Consider the following 18,141-nt stretch of genomic DNA (forward strand, 5'->3'; position numbering starts at 1 on the left):
TTTCCATGTCTTTAACTGGTCTTGCTTACAGACCACATGGATTTGATCACCCTATGAATAATAAAACTATCTAACTAACGGCTATAAACAGAAACAATTCATGAACAAAAAACACAAATTTTAGAGTTTCTTTAGATCCATCAATGTTTTTTATCTTGTCAGCAATGCGTGCCATCAGTCTGAACAAAAAGTCAGAATCATACATAGATATTGAAACCACAAAACAACCACATAACATGATAACAACAACAAATAGAATGTAATTTATTGAAACAAACAATGATAAGTCAAACCATAAATATGATAAGTAAGGTTAAAACTTGAAAGAACAATTGAGCTGACTTGATTCTATTTTTTTGGACAGCCAACAGCAACACCAAAAAGGAACAACAATATATAGTATCTATGAAACACAAAATATTTCTGGCATGATAAATAACATCAGACAAAATATGAATTAAAAAAACAGGCAATAGGGAAGCATGCATAAATATCGAGCAAAATTTAAGGCTCTGAATAAAATGTTACCTATCACTATTATACAACTTCGTTGTCCCTGTATAAACAACAACCAAAACAGACACAAATTTAATAATCAGGCAAGGCAGGCACCAAATATCACTATAAACGAAAAAACATTCGAGGCATGGCCATTCAAGGTGACCTCGATAGGAAAATAGTACTCTCGGAATGACACCTCAGCTATTACCCGATTTTGTTGGGCCTGCCTAAAAACATACAAAAAATAGCATCAGACAACAGGCGGATCGAAAAAAAAGATAACAAATAAACATGCATAAACCATGACCATTATACATAACCTCGAAGATTCGCCTGCAAACACCAAACAACATCACCAAAAGAGTATTCAGAAAAAACGATGAAAAAAAAAGGCAAATTCAGCTCTCTGAACAACAAATCCGCAACAGCACCCAAAAACTTACAATAGCAATCAAACATACAGATAAGTAAGGGACACCACAGATGACCAAAATAAACAACACCGAACATGCATGGATGAAACAAAAACATGTGTGATCGTTAACAAACGTAAAGGGAAAACCAAAACCGAAAAAAAAAAAATCAAACCAAAATGCTCGACAACAGCAAATGTGCATTAAATGAAAGCCAGGGTAACAAACAAACATGCATAGATATTAGAAAATATTGCAACCATGACCATTATAGGTAACCTCGAAGATTAGACTCTGAAACACCAAACAACATCAGCAAAGGAATCATGAGAAAAAAACATGCAAAAAAAAACAAAGTTTAAAAACCAAATTAATCAGCAAGCGACACGACAAATGACCAAAAAGAAACAACATCAAACATGAATGTATGAAAACAAAACACATGCGACTGTAAATAAATATTAAAAAAAAAACCGCGAGAACTCAAACCACAATGCACGACAACAGGAAATCTCAGAAAAATGGAAACTTTGACCAACTGGAAAATTTAAACTTAAGAAGCAAGAAAACTTGAAGCAAGACCAAATGAGCACAAAATGGAAGGGCTAAGAACAATAAAAAAAATCAAACTACAAACGATGGAGGTACAAAAACGAAAAAGAAAGAAACCAAACCAAGCAAGGAAAAGAGTGAGAGAATGCGCAAAGACAGAGTAAGAAGTTTCCTCTTCTTGAATGATCGGGAATGCATGCAAAAGGTGGAGTAGTAGTTGAAGGAATGATTGACAATGCATGCAGAAAGCGACAGTTGGAGTCAGGCTAAAATACCCAAAAAAACCAACAAATTCAATTTGTTTTTCCTCGAATGTCTTTTTATTTTGTGTGTTATTGAAAAAATGGATGTTATTATTATAGTAATCATTTTAGTGATGAAGGTAAAGTCGCCCTGGTGAAAGTTAGGAATGTCTGTATTTGTATTAATTTAGGCAATTACAATTTAATCAAAAAAATACAGGGTCTAATACTAATGATAGTATTTCAGGTTAAATCATAACAACACCCAAAAAAGCTTTAGCTAGAGTTTATTAATAATAACAATAATAATAAAAATAATAATAATAATGAATAATAAAATTAAATAGAATTATAAAACAATATTTATGACAATTTTTTTTAGAAAAATTTAAAGATAAGGAAAAATAAAATGGCATGTTTGCACTACACATGATACAATGGGCATAACAAAAGATAACAATTTCGCAAAGATTGGTTAACTTTAAAACCCGTTTTTAGTTGTGATTAATATTAATAATAATAAACTAAACACAGGTATTTAGCATGCATATTTATTTGTTTTGCAAAACATAAGTAAAATAGAAGACAACATGAAATTTTTTAAAAATGTAACATCGATAATAATTTAATTGGGAGCATAGAAATAAAAGAAGATACAAAATGAGAGGCAATATCAAATAAGATGTCCACAAATAATATAATTATTTGATTGCAAAATGATAATAATAAATTTAATATTTTATATGCTAACTTTAAATAATGTACTTAACATGTTACACTTAGTTGTAGTTGGTTTTTTTTATATCGATAAAATAAGTTGGATTTTTTGTTAAAAAAATAAACAGCTAACACAATTCTAGCCAAATATTTTCCATTTACAAAGATCTGTTTGTTTTTTTTTTTTACTTTAATGAAAAATTTGAATGAAAGCAAACTATGGTAACCATATTTTATTTCCATAATTCATACTAATATTAAAATAGCAATTGAGCTGACCTGAAAAATGACACTATCAATATAATTAGAAAACATGATTTAGGGAAAAAATAATAAATGCACCATATATATTGAATGACAGAATTAAAACTTTAACTTCAGCTATATATATCCAAACATGTACATATTATACATTTTAAATGTAAAGCAACAAAAAGTTGCTAAAAATAAAAAAAAATGTATATAAATTGTGGGCAAAACAATATAAGAAGAATAGCCATGTAGGGAAAAAAGTTTTTAAAAAATGGTGAGCAAATAATAATAATCATAGTATTACTGATGTACGCAAAAGTCAATGACTTTTTTTTTAATTACATAATAGAAACAAAATGATGACCAAGCTTTGTTAACATATATATAGCAAGAATATAACTAAATAAAATAACAGGAGACTTAATTAACATTGTTAAACCTTGCTAGGCAAAAGCATTGAATAAAAAAAGTTATAAAGATGAAATTGTCTGATACTGTAATGTATTTCAGTAACAACATTAATCAAAATATAAAAGAAATTAACAAAAATAGTTTGTGTGCATGGTCTCTACACATTAGCTTCAACTGGAGAGGTCCTCATCATCCCATACAACTTCTTTTCTAAATAGAACTTCCCATACGTGTTCGTCAAATCTGAAGAAGAATATTACCTCATCTCCAGCCATTAAATTATTCTCAAAGAGATATTAGAACCATGGTTGGGCAACAGATGGGACACCACCGTGCATGGTGATCTGCCATTGGTTGTGTTTGCCATAGCCTCTCCGAATAGGTATTACTTTTTGTAATCCAAACAAAAAATTTAAAGTTGCTGGTGGAAGGATTTGCATTGAAAAAAAAATAGTCATCGTAGGACTAAATGTCTTTCCTGTATTCTATTTACAACACTCAAGGTAATTTAAATTAAACCAATATGAAGACAAAAATTTAATAATAGAATAGGTTTGCTGTGATAAAGACAAGTTGGGGTGAGAAAAATAACTACATGTAGTCAGCATTAAAGCATAATAAAAGAAAATAATTTAATAATAAGAACATAATCGGGTGGCTAGCAAACCATTACCAAAGGGAAGCTCTGTTGCATCATGTGTTCGGTGACATCGGCTGTAAAGATGTGTCTCCTGGTAGCCAGAACCGACCTTAGACGGCCCTATAGATGGATAGGTCCAATGACATCCACCTCGAAGGAAGTATTTTTGTCAGCAACAAAAAATCGCATGATGACACTACCGTCAATGCCATGAGTCCTTCTAAATTCTTTCAGTCCATCAAAAAAAATATCGGCTGTCATACTTGCGAAGCCTAACAAAATATGTAGTTCCATTATACTGAAACAAAACATACGTCGGGTAATATGGCCTCCATTATCTATGGTAAGACAATGGAACCTCAATGATGTTCTGCAGGGAAACATGTAAACATTAAATAAAAGAAATTTGTTTCATATGAAATAAGAGAACAGGAAAAATGGTTCAATGTTGACCTTGGAAACATGGAATGCAGCCGAAAACCGTATTGCAGCCAAGTAGTTTGGTGGGCCCTATAGCACAAAAATTAATGAAATTAGTCACAGAACAAAGTAGGGAATAGTTTATCAAAAACTGCACAGGGAAAAATAAAAAAACAAATATTAGAGATCAAAATGTAGTTTTTATAAGTCAAAATATGAAAGTAAAAGCCAAGTTGTTTGTATTCTGTGTATTATCGGTATGAACTGTGGAGTTCAGAGCAGACAATATTGAATGGCCTGTGCTACAGATTTTCTATGGGTCTGAATTTTAATGCAGACAAAGGTTTTGTTCTCAAGTTAGTATTATAAATTATAAAACTGGGGCAGTACTTTATATATGACCTATGACAGACAATAGAGCTGGAGCATGGATCATTCATAAATTATAAAAAACCTAATGTTGGCAGAATTTGATGCTAAGTGTATTAGATTTAATCAACATGCATGAGCGAGTATCATAAATTTGGATCAATATATGGTAACATCTTGCAATTTAATATGAAGCAATAGGAGAGATAGGCGGAAAAATTAAGCTTGTTGTGGTGTAGCAGTCAAAACAGCTATTAAATTTAGGAGTGAAAATTGTTAATGTTAATCAAGGGAAATATATGCATGCATGTACTCAATATGACATCTATAACTGATAATAGGCTTTTAATCCATGTGTAGAATAGCAGAGGACAAAAAAAACCTTGCTAGTAGCCGATGATGAATGTGAAGTCATGCTTGTCTGGGTAGAGTTGAAATGTCAATCACACCGGGAGTTAGTGCTATAACTCGTTTCAAATATTAAGCAACTTGATTAAAGTTCTCCTGGATGGCAAATATAGGTGAGTAAAAACAATTGTGTGTGGATGTGTGGAAGGGGAATGCTTTTTGAGAAGAAGTGCGGGAGTCACAGAGTAATTGCTGAGAAGATGTAAGTGGGAGAATAGAGATGAATGTGAAAATTCTGTAGCATTATTGATTGCTGGCTTCGAGGATTGCATGTGAAGAGTCATATATATTAGAATAATTATAATTATAAATATATGAGATGATATTTTTTTTTTGTAAATTTAACATGCATTAGAAGTTTAAATGACAGTAAAATAAAAAATCTAAAAGAAATGACTATTATTGGATAATAATATATTTTGGATGATAGATCAAGTAATAATTATTTTTTTGTCTTGTTTTTTTATTAAAATTAGAAAAAGGTAAGTTAGTTTCTTTTTAAAAATAAACTAAAAAAAATTGGAATAAATACAGGTTTCAAAAGTTTGTTTTTCCTTATACATGCAGTTCTAATTGGAATGACTTTATTGATTGTAAATGAATTTTACTTATTAAATATATCATGGATTAACTTAGATATAAATATATAGCAAGGAAAAAAGGCAAAAAATTGTATTCTCGAATTTTAATTGAGATAATTAGAATCATAGAAAAACGATTAGTATAATATAATAATTACAATAATAGAGGTATATAGTGTTTTGACAAAATACCAAAACAAAAGAAAAACAATATGCAAAGCAATATAGGGAAAACTTGCCACAATAGGCATTTTATTAAGGTTGTAACAATCGAATGCTGCTGTAGACTGCAATATTAATGGGTGGTTGATTTGCTATCCGAGACCATCTGACAAAACACAACTTAGCATTTGAGTATGTTGTCTTAGCAAGATAAGTTATGTTTCGTGATCTTGCAAAGAAATAGAGGCTTAAATAACTAAATGGAGAGGACAAAAGATTAGGAATGAGTTAAGTATCTAACAAAGTTGTTAATATAATTGAATTAAATGTGAAAAAGCCAGTACAACAAAATGCCTAATCTGTGATGGTAATCAAGTTTAGCATCGATCAAACAAAAGAACTTTGATTGTGTCAGATGTGGACATAAATCAAACAACTACACAGGCAAACATATAAATTATATATATGTATGTGCTCTAAGAACACAGTATGCTGGGATAGTTTTTTTTTGTATCAAGCAAATCTGAAAACAGAACATGGATATTACATGGTCTGTAAAACATGTTGTGTCCATTGAATTACAATTTGGGCTTTGGAACAAAATTGTAGTTACTATTATCGCAGGTCAGTCTGAATGGACAATGATACATGTAAAGCTAGAGAAAGTTCAATAATGAGAAAATAATAGAAATAGGCAGATTTAGCATTGTTACCGTATGACAAAGGGAAAATATTAGGCAACTAAAAAAACTCCAAAAGATAGACAGAAATGGAAAGATCAAATAATATTTTTTTTTCCTTGTAAATCTCATCTATAAGACTTAGTATAGATTAGAATGACTACAATTATGTGTGTAAACAACGCTCAAGAAGCCTCAATTAAATCAATTACTTTAGAAAGTGTAACTTGATTATTATCGACATTGGAAAGTTATCAGATGAAGCCTGCTTTCATTGATCCCATGCTTTAATATAAATCTTAATAATACTTGCCTAGTGTTATGTTATCAGATGAAGCCTGCTTTCATTGATCTCATGCTATAATATAAGTCTAAATAATACTTGGCCAGTGTTATTGCAAACGACCATCTCATTTGAATTCTTATAATTATATATATATATATATATATATATATATATATATATATATATATATATATATATATATATATATATATATATATATATATATATATATATATATATATATATATATATATATATGTATGTATGTATGTATATATATACGTATACATGTATAACATAGAAGGCTAGCATTCAAAGCAATCGTGGCATGATGTTTCAACCATCAGCATGTTTACACTTCAAGTTTTTTTCATACCATGGTTACAGTCAAACTAATTTGATATTTCAAAAACTAAACAGTAACATATAATTGTTCCAATTACCAGCATGTCTGATGGAATTCAGTAGTGAAGGACAAAAACCATGATATTAATGTATAAACATTGTTCAGAAGAATGACATAATAAAAATTGAAAAACCGGAAAATACAAATTAATATGACATCTAGAACCAACATTAACCAAAAAGTTTTTGTAATATATAAACAAACAGAGCAAAAAATCAAATTCACTAATCATCATTGTCACCCCAATTCCTCTGTTTCCTAATAAACATTTCCCAAATATCCTCACGACTTCTGTAATAGAATAAAACTTCGTCTCCATGAACAAAATCACCTTCAGCAAGAAACCGGTACCATGGGTCGCCAACATACTTGTCATGGTAGCCAGGACCAACTGGAACAACAGGCCATTGTAATGGAGGCTCGACCTTCCTTAAAATGGTCATATGGAAACCACAAGAAGGAAGGTATATTGCTGCAAGAGGTGGAAGCATCTGAATATAAAAAAACCTGGGTTATTTTTTTGGGTGAGGATTTAATCATAATGCAAAAGAAGCCAATATAGATTACCAGTGGTTCAGGATCACAAAGCAGGGACTGAGTGAGTTCAATAGTCCAGACATGCATTCTAAATGCTGGTAGGGGTCTACCACATGCCTGTTGTTCGAGCGAAGGACTGAAATGAAGATCAAAATTTCATCTATGTTCACAGGCCATAAAGTTGATAGTAACTGACTCGTAGATATTTAAGTGCTTCCTCAACTGTTTCAGGCCATCGGCAAAGAACAAGTTTCGTTGGTATTGTCTGAGGCGTATCTGGTATGAGGCTCTATCGAAGTTAAATTGAGCAAATTATGGATAATGTGGCGCCCACTGTGAATGGTAGAATGAAGGTATTTCTATATAGTCCTGCTCAGAAAATGTGGTAAGCGTACATGTTATATATCAGGACAAAGGAATTCGCTGACAAAACAATATGAATAAAAGAGTAGTCAAATATCACCTTTTCATTGTGGAATGCTGCAATAAACTGTAATATGCAGGGCCGAGTCATTACGGGATCCCTCATCTACAATAAGATAGCCATGATTGTTGCAGTAACAACAACGATTTAGCGTGAAGAGAAGCAATCATTGAAATTACAGCAAAGATTTAAAGTGAAGAGGAACGATTAATTGAAAACAAAAGCTAAGCAAATTAAAGTTTGCCAGACTACTTACTGCTCGACGTTGTTGATGATGTTGAGCTCATCTTTGGAATGGTCAGGAACTAATTATTGTTTGAGGAAAAATCTAAGATAAAAGATAACAACAATCTAGTGAAGCCTCAGGATCCGTTGCTATATAAGCTAAACCTCAACATGTTATAGGAAGGTGAAGGAACAAATTGAACGCATTAAATGACTACATTTTCCCAAAATTCCAATTAAAGAAAGGTTGGTTTGATTGGCAACTGTCCAGTCTCAACCGCTGTCTCTGAAGAGTCACAATTGAATGGGGGTTAGAATCATTCCCAGGCTAGATGACTGTGCAAGTAGATCAACAGTAATTTTGTAACAGCAAATTACAATGGCCAGAATGCTTTAAATACTACACAACAACATGAGAAAACAATGCACACAGACATTGTGACACCCTCTACCCCTCACATATATATTAATAAAGGAATAAAAATTCAAATATTAATTAAAAGCATTTTTAAAACATTTTTAAATACAAGCCTTTCAAATGGGTAAAAGGCTCACATTCACTTTCTTCTACATCGTATTCAAACTTGTCCAAATAAATAATAAAGTCATCTCGGCTCAAAGAATGCCATCTAAGTTTCATACAATTAGTATAGAACCTATATCCTAATGTCACATCCTATCAGAGCGTGGTGTTCCCGTGTCCTCTAGCATGAGGTTCTTCATAGTCATCCACCTATTCATCTGCTCCCCGAACACAAAGTTCAAGATCGTCACAGGGTCCAAACACAAACAACAAACAGCAAACCGGGAGTGAGTTATCACATTTCTAACTACTAGAGAGAAACAACACAATATATAGTAGCCAAATACAATTTACTTAGCATATCTCACATTATTTCATCACTTTGTCGTTCATCAATCACACTTTTCATCCATCAATCACACCTTTCAATCATCAATCACAATACACAGGAATCACACACTCCGATCAAGACATAATAACACATCAGTTTCATAATAAACAATTAGCAAGCGTATGCAACAGTTATGTTAAGACTCAAGCCTATATGCAATGTGGTACCATATCAGTGAAAAACCTCGTCGGGCACCTAGGAGTACATGACAAGACAAACCACACACTAGTAAGTCAAGTCGCTCTCACTAGGTAATATCATAGGGAGACCAGTCAGGGTCACAGTGTTTTGCGAGAATGCTCCAACCATATGGGATCAACATAGGCTTAAAGGAGCACTCAAACCGGGTGACCCCCAAGGCCTACACTCTGAAGAGTCCGTTAGGATCTCTCCCTCCTGATTCAGGTCCAACCCAGAAAATATTTTAGCACACAGACTCTATCTATGAACTGTACAAAACACACGACTCCTCAATTGTTCTCAAAATAGCTTTAACTCGTCGCCCTAAAAGGGACTTAACATTAACTCATCGCCCTTAAAGAGACTTAACATTAACTCGTCGCCCAAAAAGGGACTTAACATTAACTCGTCGCAGTCCATGTATCTATCTCCTGCCCTTCTTCTCTCTTCATCTCTCTTTGATTTTTTCTTCCACCAAACAAGGACATAGTCTGAGAATGTAGTTGCTGCTAACTTCACCTTCTGCTCTTCAGGATAATCATTGTAGGAGAATGCATGCTCAATCTTCATCTCCCAGTCAAGGTAGGCGTTTGGGTCACTCCTGCCTTTAAAAGGGGGAACATTGAGTTTTACTCCCTCAATTCTGTCTTGCCCTTCTATTCGGTTCGGTCCATTATTGACCCTTTTGTTCCTACCATAAGGTCTCCCAGCATTTGGGTTCATTTGGTGCTCTAGTCCTTCTATTCGTCTGTAGAGCTCTTCATTGTTACGATTTAGCAATTGTTGCATTTGTGTAGTCATCGCGTCCAGTAATAAGCACTGAGATCCGTCCAATTGATGATAATCACCACCACCATCACCAGCTCCTGCCATAATAAACAGAGAAGAAAATCTTTTGTAGTAATTAAAGAAAAGTTTTAGGACCTCACCACACTCTACTCACGTGTTTCTCTCTTTGATGGTAGTTCACTCGTGTTTGATGCTCTCAATATAGGCTTTTGTGTGATGTTTTCACTCTTGCCTTTTACCACTCACTCCCTCTTAAGTTCCTGGATGAATCAAATTAGACACACAAGGTATATAACAGGAAAGACAGTTTAATTATCACAGACTGTGTAGCAGATTTAATTTGGATAACAAATCAGATTTGATTTTGGTTAACAGATTAGACTTGATTTGGACTTAGATTTGATTTGGATAACATATTAGACTTGATTTGGATAGCAAATTTGATTTGATTTGGATAACAGATTAGATTTGATTTGGATATCAGATTTGATTTGATTTGATTTGGATAACAGATCAGATTTGGATAACAAATAGAATAAACAAGGAAGACAACAAATAAGATAATAGATAAGATAACAGATAGAATAAAAAAGATTTAAATAACAGACTTGCAAAACAAAAACGCCTCTAATTGCCTCAATTTCGTGTTCAAAGATCAAACACCCACTTTCTTTTTTTTCTTCTTTTCTTCTCTTTTTTTTTCTTCAAAATTTCTGCAACTTTGTTTTTTAACTTGAAACAGAGTTCAAACAAATTTTTTTTTTGACACAAAGTCTGAAAGAAACAAGAACAAGAACAAAAACGTGACAAGAACAAGAACAAGAACGAAACAAAGACACAAACAAGAACGAAACAAAGACACAAACAAGAAAACAAATAACAGAACAAGAAGAAAAACCAGAATGCAACAAGATGCAAACAAGAACGAAACAAAAACAAAACAAGATGCAAACAAGAATGCAAATAACAGAGCAAGGACAAAACACGAACCTGGGCAAATTACAAAGAAAATAATAGGATAGGATAGAACCTGTATCAAGAGCCGAAGCTCTGATACCGGATGATGTGATCCTGACTAGGAGCGGATCGCTTGGTACAGGTTACGGAGATTTGGATGACGCCACTTCCAGTGAAGCAAGATAAGTCAGGGTAGACGCCACAAGGATTACCTTGATAAGTCTGAGATTGGTTCAACAAGGAACCCAGAGAAAAGCTCTCACCAAATTTTATGAAAATACCAAAAGTTCTTATTAAAAAAGAAAACCAATACTTATAGTGTATCTGACAAAATAAATAGACATGGACATTCAAAACAGTTTGAGTCAAAATTACAACGAAAATAATTATAAATTAAAAATAGAACATATTTGGCATGGGCCTTCAAATTAATCTTGGGCTTCAGCAACGATTTATATGCTTAGTAGTGCCTCTGCTTCTGGGCCTTCATCCTTTTCCACTTGGGTCTTTCGTCCTTCTCCACTTGGACCTTTGTCCTTCTCCACTTGGGGCTTCGTCCTTTTCCACTTCGGCCTTCGTCCTTCTCCATTTGGGCTTTTGTCTTTCTCCACTTGGGCCTTGCTAAATATGCCTGCTATAATTTGTTGGAGGGTATCTACTGACTGTTTGGTCCTATTCCTGGTCATAGGTCCCTGTATTTGGACAGTTTTAGGATTCTCGTCACCCTGCCTATAACACAACCAAACCATACATTTGTGAACAACAAATCAACAACACCACCAAAAAACATGCATGTGTAACCAAACATGCATATTGAAACAACAATCCGTGGCAAACACACAGTGCATGCAAGGAACAAAACCTCAAGAATGAAGAACAAAACCTTAAGAGCGAAAACCAAAACAGAAAAAACCAAAATCGGATAATAATAGCTGAAAATAAACATGGAAACTTTAAGTATTTAAGCATAAAGAAAACAAAACCCCGACCTAACATGGAAAACATAAAAAAAAAGCAAGAACAGAAACAGAGAAAGCAAAATGAAGAAGAAACAAAGGCAATGAAGAAGAAAGAAAGCAAACACAGTTGGTGAAGAATCGACTGATGACACCTGCAAGAAAAAAAAAGCAAGGAAAGAAACAAAGAAAGCAAAATGAAGAAGAAACAAAGACAACGAAGAAGAAAGAAATCAAAAGGCAACGAAGAAAAAAACGGACAATGCAACAACACATGACACCTACAAGCAATTCAAGAAAAAGCAGACACGTGCAATGATACGTGGAGCAACCAACAAAGGTGAAAGTTTGATGCAGAAATGCCCAAAAAATTAATAAATTGGACACATGTCAACAGTTGGAACATGAACATAATAACCTTTTCTATGTACATCTCATTTATAAGATTTACTATAGATAACCTGTGTAATAAAAATGGATGTTGAAGGTATATCCCGGAAATATGAGTAAATTTCAGAAGTACCCTATGATTCATAAGATTCTAAGAACTAGGTCCACAGTAGCAAAGTGAAATCCCGGTTTTGCCCAAACCCCCAAATAAAGAGCAAAGATCTTTTTCCTTCTCTTTTCTCTGAAACCAGCTCTTTCTGATCTCTCTCCCCCTCTCTCTAACAATAACCCTCGCTGTTGCTGGTTCCAATTCACCATGACCGTGATGATGCCCGCTCCCATTGATGTACGTCTTCCTTCCCTAACCCTTCACACACTCTCTCTGTATCTGTACGCACCGTTTCGCTCATATTTATTTATTCATTCATTCCTCACAATCAGAATAACAATAATAATTACTCGCGCAACGTGTTTCTCTTCGCGCGATTTTTCGCCAAACGACGAGTCGTGTTATTCAATTTGATTTTCTTCCGTCGAGTGGTGGTGCCACTGACGGGGTTTATTTTCTCTTCTTTTCTTTTTTCTTTTGTTGTCGTTTTGATCTGAGCGAGTGAGCGTTTCGCGCTATTTTGCGATTTCTAGTGCAGTTTGGGGTTTTGATTTTAGGGCTTTGCGGTGTGGATCCGAACTAGGGTGACGCGTTTGGTTTTGGTTTTTGTTTTGTGCAGCAGCAAGAGGACGAGGACGTGCTCGTGCCGGACGCGGATTTGCCTGAGAACAATCACCAACCCATGGAAGGTACTTCTCGTGCTTCCTTCGATCGCTGAGTGAAAAATTGGTTTGAGGATTTTAGGTTTTGTGTTTGTCTTCATTTTTAGGGAATTTTTTTAATGAGTGTCTGCTCTGGGATTTGGATTGGTTTTTGAATAAAAAAAAGGCTTTTCAGCTAATGTTTCAGAACGGAAAACAATCTGCATCCAATCGTTTCTTTAGTTTGTAATTTGGAACTTGTGGGATTTCGATGCATTTGTTGATTGTGTAATTAATTCTCCAACCTCATTTTTTACTTATGTTCCTGGTCAGCTGTTGGAGGGTCTAGTTCAGTTAAAGATTTTTTTTTCTGTTTTTGTTGGTAAATTAAGTTTTCTGCTAATTCCAGATGTGATACGTGATTGTTCCTTTTTCTTTTTGTTCCTTTGATGATCGTTAGTTGTAGCTCAACCTGAAAATGCCAATACTGTGGAGAGTCAGCCCGTTGAAGATCCTCCGTCATCTAGATTTACATGGAGAATTGATAACTTTTCAAGGCTGAATACAAAGAAGCTCTATTCGGAAATATTTGTTGTTGGTGGCTATAAATGGTATTTTTCTGAGATTTACTAAACTTGTTAGTAATGGTGTTCTATTTTCTTGAATATGCTCTGGTATGTATACTTGTTTTCAGTGATTACCTCTGCCAAACTTGGTTTTATCTTGGCAGGCGTGTGCTTATTTTCCCAAAAGGAAACAATGTGGACTATTTGTCCATGTATTTGGATGTTGCTGATTCAGCCAGTTTGCCCTATGGTTGGAGTAGATATGCACAGTTTAGCTTGGCAGTTGTTAATCAAATGCATAATAAGTATTCTGTGAGAAAAGGTAGTCCCTGCAATTTGATCTTTTACACTTTTACATGATGACATAGATTATTCATAAATGTAAATAAGAAAGAGCATTGCTGGAATTAAAATTGAAATTTTTTACTAGGTTTTTGTTGCAACTAGTGGATGGAAGGGCATTTGATACCTCCTCACACGTTAAAGATTCTTTTATAATGTATTACTCAATTATCATTACAACATTATATAATAAATCATGTGACACCTTTGCTCATTCTGTAATTTATTTATAGTTTCTTAGTTAATTTTCTGCATCTTTCCCTTTGGTTCCGTATTCACTTTAGGATAGTGGCATTTTGGAAGGTGGAGGGGGGAGTGGATGGGGGTGGGGTATTGGTTAGCAGTTGTTTAAATCCATTCATATACATATGACAGAGTTCATATTGTGGTTAACCTTTGGTTCCATCCTCTTGCACCTTGTTTAAATTTAGGTGGAGAATGAGATGATGAGTTCTATAGTCTATTTCCGCTAAATGAACTTGTTGGTGTTACTTGTCTCGATTATTTTTTTTTTTATTAAAAGAGGAAGTGAAAGTGCACAATTCTTTTTGGATTTATCTATGACCTTGGTCAAGCTTAATTTTATTTATACTATGCAGACACACAGCACCAGTTTAATGCACGCGAAAGTGATTGGGGTTTCACATCCTTCATGCCTCTTGGTGAATTGTATGATCCTAGTAGAGGGTATCTTGTGCATGATACTCTTATAGTCGAAGCTGAGGTTCTTGTTCGTAGGATTGTTGATTACTGGACTTATGATTCAAAGAAGGAGACTGGCTATGTTGGGCTTAAGAACCAAGGAGCTACGTGTTATATGAATTCTCTACTCCAAACCTTGTATCATATTCCTTATTTTAGAAAGGTTAGAACGGTTTGTCTTATTTTGTTTTGCCTGAAGTTCACTTATCCATTGAAAAGTAATGGGAAGTTGTTCCTGGACATTTCAGGCTGTGTACCATATGCCAACAACTGAGAATGATATGCCCACTGGTAGCATCCCTTTGGCCTTGCAAAGTTTATTCTACAAGCTTCAATACAGTGACACCAGTGTTGCAACAAAGGAGCTGACAAAGTCTTTTGGATGGGATACATATGATTCTTTCATGCAGCATGATGTTCAAGAACTAAATCGGGTTCTTTGTGAAAAACTTGAAGACAAAATGAAGGTATGGCAAGAGTTTTGGAATATTTGTTCATGATTATTCTTGATGGGTGACCATATCAAATGGTTGTTTTGTGTTATTTGTCTTCAGGGAACTGTTGTTGAGGGAACCATACAAAAATTATTTGAAGGGCACCATATGAATTACATAGAATGCATCAATGTAGACTACAAATCAACTAGAAAGGAGTCATTTTATGGTACTTCCTTATGCATTTTGAATTCAATTATATGTTTTGTTCTTCCTTGTTATGTATTTCTAATTTAGTTTTGCATATGCATGTTAGACCTTCAGCTTGATGTTAAAGGTTGTCGTGATGTTTATGCTTCCTTTGATAAGTATGTCGAAGTTGAAAGTCTTGAGGGGGATAACAAATATCATGCTGAACAGTATGGTTTGCAGGTTAGTTGCTATTCTTAAATGCTGAAGCAGCTTATAATATTATTTGTAGAAGTTAACCTTAGTGTTTTTCAAAGAATTTTTCTGTAAACTTATTTTGATATTATTATAATGTCTTCTATGAACCATTTCCATTTTAAAAATATAAGAAATTTGGGTTTGGTGAATTACTTTTTCTCTTCTGCATCGATACTGTCTGGTCAGATGTTGGGTGCATTTTTCAAACTGTGATGCATCTTCCTGAATATTAGCTGGGAAAGTGCAGGAAACAGTAAATTGACAGTTCCATAGTTTTTTTGTAAGTGTGAATAACTAACCTTAGTTTTTCTACTGTAATCAGTTAACAGTTAGCATTGGTCAGTTGACAGTTATAACTGAATCTCAGCAGTATAACTACTGCTCTTGTAAGAGATTTCAGTGGCTTTGTATTTTCTTCTTCAACAATACAAGTCCTGATTCTCTTTCTCTCTCTCTCTATACCTTCTTTACATGGTATCCGGAGCTTTTTGATCCTTTTACATTCTGCAAATCCTTTTTCGTGACCTTTCAATTTCTCCTTGTTTTTTCCCACTCAAGCTCTATTCAGCCGCTTTTCTCGTGACCTCCCTCTTGTTTTGTTCTACTTCAACCTTGCTTTTGTTTCTCTCTAACTAAGTCGACCCTTAACCTCTCTTTTTTTCCCTTTGACTTCTATGACTACTCAATGCTACCTCTGCAAGCCAGTTATGTATATATGTCAGCCATTGCTTCCGCCATTCGCCATTTTTATATGGTGGATTTTTGGGCTCTCTGCCGTGCTCTGCCATTAACAACACTGGAGACACTACATTTAGAAACTTTTGTACCTCTGTTAATGTTTAGTTATAGTTTAATTGATAACCTATTGTTGTAGTTGGTTGCCAATTCTGTCACCACTTGAAGTTCAAAACATCATAGCAATTTTTTAAATCAGGTTGTTAGAATGTCAGGAATATCCAATATTGTCTTAATCATAATTTAAACTGTTTTTTTTGTATGACTTTCCTGCTAGTTTGAGTAGCTACTTGTATCAAATTGATACCATGGAACATTATAAAGTATCAAAATTCCTGTAAAATCATTTATATGTTACTATCTTTTTTTTTTTGCTCAGCAAAAGTAATTATATATATATATATATATATATATATATATATATATATATAGTGGTACTAAATTTACAGAATCAGTTTAGGTAGATAGCTGGTTCCGATATGCAGACTTATTTCAGTCTGATGAGAGCCAAGCTATTCACCTTATATGCTACTACAATATCCATCAGCTGGTATACTCTCCTAGTTACATGTTGAATATCTTTTGGGTTTCTGAATTAGATTTGTATGCATCATTACTAAATATTTTTTCCTTGTTTTAGAAGTCAGCAGACATAGACTAGGCTAGGCTGTCCTTTCCCCCTTTCTCTCTCTTATGCTTTGTACTCTATAAATTGTAAGCTGAAACATGAATACCATATGTTCTGTGAGTGAAATTTCCTCACACATTTAAATTTAAGTTGGCATCAGAGCGGGTTCCGGCCACCATTGTTGCCGCCGCCACCGTTCGCCACCTCTGACCGCCACCTCCGGCCACCATTGTCTTAAAAACCTTCGAGTCTTAGACTGAGTCTTGTCAACTAGGAAAACATGTTAGGTCATCATTTCCTCAAACTGTACAAAGATGTGATTCGGCCTTTTCTACCATTCATTCTGATATTTGGGGACCAAGTCGTGTTACATCTTTTGGTTTTCGATATTTTGTAACCTTCATTGATGAATTCTCCAGATGTACTTGGGTTTATTTAATGAAAGATAGATCTCAGCTTTTGCCCATATTTAAGTCATTTTGCAATGAGATTGAAAATCAATTTGAAAAAACAATCAAGATTTTCAGAAGTGAGCAAAAGAATATTTCTCTCATGATCTTTCCTCTTTTTTATCCTCTAAAGGTATCATACACCAGTCCACATGTCCTCATACACCTCAACAAAATGGCATAGCTGAAAGTTAAAATCGTCACCTTCTTGAAACTGCTCGTTCCCTAATGTTAAATTCTAATGTTCCTACACATCACTGGGGAGACGCAGTGCTTACTGTGTGCTTCTTAATTAATAGGATGCCTTCTTCTCTTGAAAACCAAATTCCTCACTCAATTATCTTTCCTCATGACCCATTGTTTCATGTCTCTCCTATAGTGTTTGGTTGTACTTGTTTTGTCCATGATCTTTCCCTTGATTTATAGACAAACTTTCAGCTAAGTCAGTAAAATGTGTCTTTTTGGGTTATTCTCGTCTTCAAAAGGGTTACAAATGCTACTCTCCAATCACAAGACGATACTATATGTCTGCAGATGTAACCTTCTTTGAAGACACACCTTTCTTCTCATCCTCTGTAGATCATTCTTCTTCTCTCCAGGACGTATTGCCAATTCCTTGTCCTCTAGGTAACTCCAACCAAAATGTCAATGAAGTCTCATCTTCTCTACCAAATTC

At 34.2% G+C, this 18,141-nt stretch overlaps 1 protein-coding gene across 3 annotated transcripts in view; it reads left to right on the forward strand.

Annotated features, from left to right (window-relative positions):
• Positions 1 to 12,630: 12,630 nt before the first annotated feature.
• The window catches only part of LOC114382303 (ubiquitin carboxyl-terminal hydrolase 13-like), a 79,019-nt gene continuing 73,508 nt past the window's right edge, over positions 12,631 to 18,141 (forward strand). For 2 of the 3 annotated variants that reach the window (XR_003660235.1, XM_028341620.1), the window contains exons 1-8: positions 12,631 to 12,758; positions 13,141 to 13,210; positions 13,623 to 13,773; positions 13,893 to 14,050; positions 14,670 to 14,935; positions 15,021 to 15,239; positions 15,327 to 15,435; positions 15,523 to 15,638. Coding sequence is in view for 2 of the 3 variants with exons in the window: in XM_028341620.1 (XP_028197421.1) it covers positions 12,729 to 12,758; positions 13,141 to 13,210; positions 13,623 to 13,773; positions 13,893 to 14,050; positions 14,670 to 14,935; positions 15,021 to 15,239; positions 15,327 to 15,435; positions 15,523 to 15,638 (1,119 nt within the window). In the remaining variant the exon portion in view is untranslated. The remainder of the gene's footprint in view (positions 12,759 to 13,140; positions 13,211 to 13,622; positions 13,774 to 13,892; positions 14,051 to 14,669; positions 14,936 to 15,020; positions 15,240 to 15,326; positions 15,436 to 15,522; positions 15,639 to 18,141) is intronic. The other variant, XM_028341621.1, reaches the window with a different exon arrangement.

The sequence above is a fragment of the Glycine soja genome, chromosome 13, assembly GCF_004193775.1.
Source record: "Glycine soja cultivar W05 chromosome 13, ASM419377v2, whole genome shotgun sequence".
Classification (NCBI taxonomy): Eukaryota; Viridiplantae; Streptophyta; class Magnoliopsida; order Fabales; family Fabaceae; genus Glycine; species Glycine soja.